Source organism: Myotis yumanensis, unplaced genomic scaffold (assembly GCF_028538775.1).
Source record: "Myotis yumanensis isolate MYYU_CA2020_CCGP unplaced genomic scaffold, mMyoYum1.0.hap1 SCAF_9, whole genome shotgun sequence".
In the NCBI taxonomy this organism is placed as follows: domain Eukaryota; kingdom Metazoa; phylum Chordata; class Mammalia; order Chiroptera; family Vespertilionidae; genus Myotis; species Myotis yumanensis.
Window position 1 is genome coordinate 73,146,612 of NW_027223760.1, and position 7,412 is coordinate 73,154,023.

The 7,412-nt window shown below is 35.6% G+C and overlaps 1 protein-coding gene across 2 annotated transcripts in view; it reads left to right on the forward strand.

Moving 5' to 3' along the window:
• LOC139016513 (B-cell receptor-associated protein 29) overlaps positions 1-5,546 on the forward strand; it is a 35,838-nt gene extending 30,292 nt beyond the window's left edge. The window contains exons 7-9 of one of the 2 annotated variants that reach the window (XM_070424659.1): positions 2,566-2,666; positions 3,787-3,888; positions 4,584-5,546. In XM_070424659.1, the coding sequence (XP_070280760.1) occupies positions 2,566-2,666; positions 3,787-3,888; positions 4,584-4,619 (239 nt within the window). In that variant the 3' untranslated portion in view covers positions 4,620-5,546. The remainder of the gene's footprint in view (positions 1-2,565; positions 2,667-3,786; positions 3,889-4,583) is intronic. The other variant, XM_070424660.1, reaches the window with a different exon arrangement.
• The last annotated feature ends 1,866 nt before the right edge of the window (positions 5,547-7,412 follow it).

A 7,412-nucleotide genomic window follows, 5' to 3' on the forward strand; every position in this document is an offset into this window, starting at 1 on the left:
GCCTTTACTTATTGGAGTATGTCCAGTAAGATAGTAATCGTTAGGTTTCTTCATATTCACTGAAATACAAAACAAAATATTAGTAAACAGTTTATACCTTGGCTTGATAAGTGCCCCCCAAAAACAGGATTATTCTATAGTTGTTTCATTATAGATTCATTCTAGAAGTGATCCGAAAAAAACTCCTGAATAAACAGTATAAGTGGTTCTCTAGCTTTTTCAAAAATTAAATTTATTGGGGTGATATTGGTTAATAAAATTATATAGGGTTCAAGTGTACATCATCTGTACATTGCATGTGTTTACCACGCAATCTCAATTCTCCTTCCGTCACCATATCTTTGACCCTCTTTGCCACTTCCCCACCCCCTTCCTTGAGGTAATCACCATACTGTTGTTTGTGTCTGTGCGCGTTTATGTTTTTTTTTGTTCATTTATTGTTTTCAGTTTTATATCCCACATATGAGTGAAATCATAAGTTCTTGACTTTTTCTGTCTCACTTAATATACTTAGCAAGATATTCTCAACATCCATCTTTGTCACAAATGGCAGTATTTCATCTTTTCTTATGGCTGAGTAGTATTCCATTGTATATACATACTGTATCTTTATCCAATCAACCATTGAAGAACACTTTCATTGCTTCCATGTCTTGGCCATTATGAATAATGCTGCTGTGAACATAGGGGTGCATATATCTTTGCAAATAAAAATTTTCAAATTTTGGGGGTTGATGGCTCAGGCTGAGTAGCTCATTTGGTTAGAGCATCGTCCTGATATGCCAAGGTTTCAGGTTCAATCCCTGGTCAGGGCACATACAGAAAGAAACCAATGAGAGAACAACTAAATGGAACAACAAATCAATGTTTCTCTCTCTCTCTCTCTCTCTCATCTATAATTAGAAAAAAAATTTAATTTAGGAGGTTGATAACCAGGGAAGGGGTTACTAGGTTATATGATAACTCTATTCTTACTTTTTGGAGGAACCTCCATACTGTTTTCCATAGTGGTTGTACCCACCAGTAGTGAATGAGGGTTCCTTTTTCTCCACAACCTCTTCAACACTTGTTATTACTTGTCTTGTCGATAATAGCCATTCTAATTGGTATGAGGTGGTACCTCATTGTAATTTTGATTTGCATTTCCCTAATAGCTAGGGAAGTTGAGCATCTTTTCATTTATCTCATGGCTATTTGTATGTCTTATTGGAAAAAGTGTCTGTTCAGGTCCTCTACTCATTTTTCAATTGGGCGGGCTGTTGAGTTTCTTTTGCTGTGCAGAAGTCTTTTAGTTTGATATATTGCCATTCATTTATTTTTGCTTTTCCTTCCCTTGCCTTTGAGGTTAAATTCATAAAATCCTCCTTAAGACCAAGATCCATAAGTTTACTTCCTCTGTTTTCTTCTGTGCAGTTAATTGTTTTAGGTCTTATATTTAGGTCTTTGACCCATTTTGAGTTACAGCAGTCTAGTTTTATTCTTTTACATGTGGTTTTCCAATTTACCCAGCATCATTTATTGAAGAGGCTTTCTTTTCTCTTTTGTATGTTTTTGGCTCCTTTGTCAAAATATTTTTTTTTCCCATAAACATGTGCGTTTATATCTGGGCTCTCAATTCTGTTCCATTAATCTGTGTGTGTTTCATGTCAGTGCCATGCTGTTTTGATTGTGGTTGCTCTGTAGTATATCCAGCTTCTTTTTTCTCAGGATTCATTTGCTATTTGGGGTTTTTTGTGGTTCTATAAAAATCTGATGATTTCTTCTATTTCTTTAAAAAATGCCATTGAGGTTTTTATGGGGTTTGCATTAAATCTGTATATTGCTTTGGTAATATGGCCATTTTAACTATGTTGATTCTTCCAATCCATAAACATGGAATATCTTCCTATATCTTTATGTCTTACAAGTTTTCAGTGTATAGGTTCATCTCATCCTTTGATAAATTTATTCTTTTGCAAAAGGAATTGTGTTTTTTGTTTTTGTTTTCATTTTTTTCTGAAATTTCATTGTTAGAATATAGGAATGCAGTCAATTTTTATACATTGATTTTGTAATTTGCAACTTTAGTATATTTATTTACTGTTTCTAATAGGTTTTTGGTGGAGTTTTTAGGGGTTTCTATATAAAGAATTATGTTGTCTGCAAAAAGTGACAATTTTATTTCTTCATTGCCAAAAAATAATAAAAAGGACATAATTGGAACATTTGCCATGATTGGGATATGAATAGTAGATTAGAAAAAGTATTGTATTGATGTTAAATTTCCTAAATTTGGTAATTATACTATGATTATGTTAGAGAATACCTTTGTTCTTAGGAAATACACAGTGAAGTTTTAAGGAGTAAAGGAGCATGATGCCTGTAACTTATTCTCAAATGGTTTAAGAAAATAATTGTGTGTGTGTGTGGAGAGGAAGAATACAATAACAAATGTACTACATCATTAAGAGTTGGTGAATTTGCATAAAGGCTACAAAGGAGTCCTCTATTCAAGTCTTGCAAATTTTTTGTAAATTTGAAATTACTTTAAAATAAAAATTTTAAATTCTGTTCAATGTTTTCTAGCCCTTTCAAAGGCACAAAATGACATAATGGCAATGAAGATACAAGCAGAGAGTCTTTCAAAAGAATATGACCGACTCCTAAAAGAACACTCAGAACTTCAGGTGGGTGACATCCATGTTACAGGCTTAAATTTTTTGAAAGTGTAATTAATTAAGTCAACTATTTGTGTTGTTTGCCCTTCCCAAATCAAGAGGTTGTACTTAATCCCGTTTTTATTGTGTAATTAAGGAACCCAGAATTTACCTAGAGCAGTGGTCGGCAAACTGCGGCTCGTGAGCCACATGCAGCTCTTTGGCCCCTTGAGTGTGGCTCTTCCACAAAATACCGACTTCTGCGTATGGGCCACGAAGTTTCAATAGCACTGTACATGCGCACCGCACGTGGTATTTTGTGGAAGAGCCACACTCAAGGGGCCAAAGAGCCTCATGTGGCTCACGAGCCGCAGTTTGCCGACCACTGACCTAGAGGGTGAAGATTAGGACATTGCATGAAAATACAAGATAATCATATTCACCTTCCAAATCCTACTTGAGAATCAAAAGATTGCTGTAGACCATGGACAGTAAAAAGCTATATCTAATTGTCCTTTATGGATTTCACTTCTGTTGAAAAACCAACCTTAAAAGTTGCATTGTATCCTCAAGTTCTTTGGGAAACTTAAGTTTCTCAATTTTACATAGTTGATTTACTTTAAATAAAATAATCAGAAAATAAGGGGCTATAAAATATCAAGGAAACAAAGGTGGGAGAGGGGAAAGCTGATTTCCTCACATAAACAAATCCCACTTTGCAGCTTTTAAACCCATTTGGATTTCCCCTTCTGGTCCCCTTCCTGTTGCAGTTACTAAATAAATATTAGAAAACAGTCCCTTCAAAATATGTAGTCTTTGCCTTTCCTTGTTTGCACTTGTGCTCCTCTAGAAAAGAAAAAAACAGAACTAACCAAGGGTCATTGGCAGTATAAAAGCATGAGCACCTGCCAATTGGTAACTTTCGCTTTGGAAAATCACCCTTTACTTAAGGGACTTATCCAAAATAACAGCGCCATTCAAGCTGTGATTTTTATCTAAAGTGGTAAGATATATATAACCTGTTTTCTCTAATCCTGTCTTCTGATTGGTTGCTTAAAGTTAATGTTATTAAAGTTATTCTGAAAGCATCAATGCTCGGCCTGAATAAGCTTCTTTTTTAAAAAAATATATTTTATTGATTTTTTTACAGAGAAGAAGTGAGAGGGATGGAGAGCCAGAAACATCGATGAGAGAGAAACATGGATCAGCTGCCTCCTGCACATCTCCTACTGGGGATGTGCCCGCAACCAAGGTACATGCCCTTGATCTGAATCGAACCTGGGACCTTTCAGTCCGCAGGCCGACGCTCTGTCCACTGAGCCAAACCGGTCAGGGCCTGAAAAGCTTTTGATGAACTTCCCATGTATAAGCAATAACGCTACAACTCCATTTTATGAAATTTTTTTCCTCAGGGTAGACTTTTACCTTCTTGGAGCAAGATTTCTTAAGATTATTTCTACCCCATTTTCTTCCAATTTTAAATAATACGTTATAGTCATCTTTTAACATGATCAGTAAAGGGTATAATTTGAGAAGCTAGTTCTATTGGCAAATATCTGAAGAACAACAACAAAAAACGCCACCCCATCTGGTTTTTGTGGTTCCCTTCATTCTTTCTCTGCCAAAAAGTCTTAATTGGGTTTGCAAGAGGGGAATAGAAATGTTGTTTTCCGGATATAACTGTGAAGCGAAGGCAAAATAGATTAAGACGGGGGATAAAAAGAACTTAACAAGAGTTTTATTTTCCCCTCTAGACATCTTTTCTAGTAAAACCCACCAATTTTGTAGTTTTTAAAATTTGAGACCTTCTTAATCCATATTTCACAGTTGATTACTCTTACAATTAATAACTATACACAGAAAAAAGAATTTTTTTAAGTCCATGTCTTATCTATGAATCTGTTTCTCACTCTTTGCTGTACTACTTAAGTCCATTTTTTCTTGCAGGATCGTTTACCAAAAGACAACAAGAAAAGCCTGTGAACTGTCAGAAAGAAGAGCGTGGCACCCATGTCAGGATGATAAATTTGCTATCATGTTAGTCTCTCAGAAATTTAAAATTCAGTTCAGGAAAATGTACTATGACTGGCCAATATTTTTTAAAATGCCATACATAAGCTGTTATTATAATGGCATTATCACAATATTTGATGATGTTTCACATATATTGTAAAGTCTATATTCTGGCTCTTAAGTAAAATATAAGCATGTTAAAAACATTTAGATACTCATAGTAACAGTGGTGTATGGTGACTGTTTACCAATAGAAAGAAAAATTCATTAGCCAGTTACTTCCAAAATTAGATTTTTAAGTTGCATGAAACCATTAATAGCCTTTAAAAGCTTTGATGAGTTTCTACTAATAATAATCTATTTAATCAGATGATGACAGTGATTATGTATTTGAATATAGTATCCATTATCAGCAAATTTGTTCATAGGAAGATTAAATAAGGATAAATGATCAGAATTTGCCACTATATTAATAGGGAAGAGTCAGAGCAAAAAATAAAAATAGTGACCTTAAAGCCTGATGACACATACTATGGTTTACTCTCATAAGACAACTGTTTTAATAATTATATTTTTGTTACTGTGCTTCTACATCTATTGGACTGTTTTTGTTGACATTTGTGTCAATGACACATAATTAGTAAGTGGTCGATCTTTTTAGAGTCCATCTAGCAGTGGAGTTTACATCTATTTGCACAGCTGTCACAGCACTGAACTAAAATTATTTTGCAACAATTTGGAATTCTTGACTCAGAGAGCAAGTATTTCCCATTGCTGTGATATTATATAGTTATAATACAAATATTACCTCCAGTATACATACACTGGTATCATAGTTCCTCTGAGATGTTTATGTATTCTGAAAACTAAATATTAAATACTATTTTTCCATTCAAATATTCATTTAGTGTTTTCTTTAGAAAATGATAATGATTATAGCATTAATATGATTTAGGTTGTTCCCAGTGTTTAGACATAGAAATTATCTTCCTTGTCTCATAAAAGCCTAAATATAAAAGAAAATGGAAAATAATTACTAGAGTTTTTATTTTCTTCATATTTGTTTTATCCTTTGTTGTTTATTATCCTTTTAGCATCAACTTCACACATATTTAATTTTTTTCATTGCAAAATGGATGAAATGAGCAAGTATGTAAGACTTTTTTTTCAGATAAAAGTCAAGAGTTACTGCTAGAAAACAGACACGTAGGAGACATTTAACAGGAGTAAGAAATGGGAGTTAGACCATCTGGACTGACAGCACCATAAATAGCAAGAGGGAGGGAGTGCTGAAACAAGACAGAACTCCAAGTATCAACTGAAAAATATCCAAGTTAGAGCTACATGGGTAATACCTAGTGAGTGAGTGGGATTTTGGCCTGCTATACAGAAATCAAGTCTAATACAGAATAACATAGAGAAAATTAGGAAATACACACCTTTAGAATTGGCAGAATTTAAATCTAATCCCAGCCTCACAATAATTTAGCCATGTGATCTGAACAAATATTTTAACCCTCTCGACTTTCATTTCCTCATCTTCAAAATGAGAGCAATAACGTTTAGATCAGGATCACTCTGTATACTAAGGTAATAATACTGTGATTCTCAAAGTTGTTCAGACTGTATGGCAAAGATAAAGTCTGGGTGCTCTTTGAAGAGCACGAAGATTTAAAGATTTCCCAAGATCACTTTAAAGTGTACATTTAAGTACTCCTCAGTCTCAGCCTTCAGTTTCACAGATGGGCAACCTGAGGCCTCAAACCTCTAAGCCGTTTTCTCATGGTAACATGATACTGGATGGATTCGGGGCCAGGATCTGAAATAGAATTCAGGTGTTCAGATATTACTCTAGTCTTTATAAACACAGACTAGCTGTAATTTGCTGAACAAAGTATTGCCATGATTTATCCAAGGTTTGAAGGAGGAACTTTTGCTTCAGACTCTGTGTACTTTACCCCGACACCAAGTTGCCCCTCAAACAATACTTGTTAGTTATGCTCTCCTTGCCAGTGATGGAGTTGAGCAAAAAATAAACATGTATTCCGGATTTGGTCATATGCGTATTGTTCCTTTCTATTGTCAGTAATGACTTCTTTATGTTTTATAAGGGCTAGGCCGTATTACGGATTTAAACACAGGAGTGTCATTCTTATCCTTTTCTACAGAATTACATAGAGTTTTGTCACACTCTCTTCCCCACTTACAAATCCACCTTGAGGTCCTGGACTCGAGGAAGGAGCATTTAAGAGGTTCTAGCCAAGTACTCATTGCTTATCAGGCTATATCTTGGGCCCCAGTACTGGTAAATAGAGTACCCTGAACCCCCAATCTAGAGCCTGGAGCTTAACTATTTCCTATGATACTATCCTGATGTCACCAGCCTGCCATGATCTCTAATTAAATCCCATGCTTGTTCTGGTGCTGGGTCTCTGCTCACCTGCAGTGACATCCCTGCTTCCTGCTTGGGCCTCCCAACCAGAGCCACTTGGATGTATCTCTCCTGTTTTACTCTACTTCTGTAGGTTAGCCTGGCCCTGCACTCCCATTCCATTTTTCACTGCCTTCTCACTACCCCTCCCATCCATGTCCCACCACAGCTGAACAGCCCATGCCCAGAGCTACTGACACCTGTTACACCTTGTTTTTGAGTGCCTACTACGCAAGGTGTAAGGATAGTAGTCCTTTTAACATGGACTTTAACGTCAAGAATGGTATGTCTAAAGCCCATGAGGCGCTTCTGAATGTTTTTGTCTTTCAGCC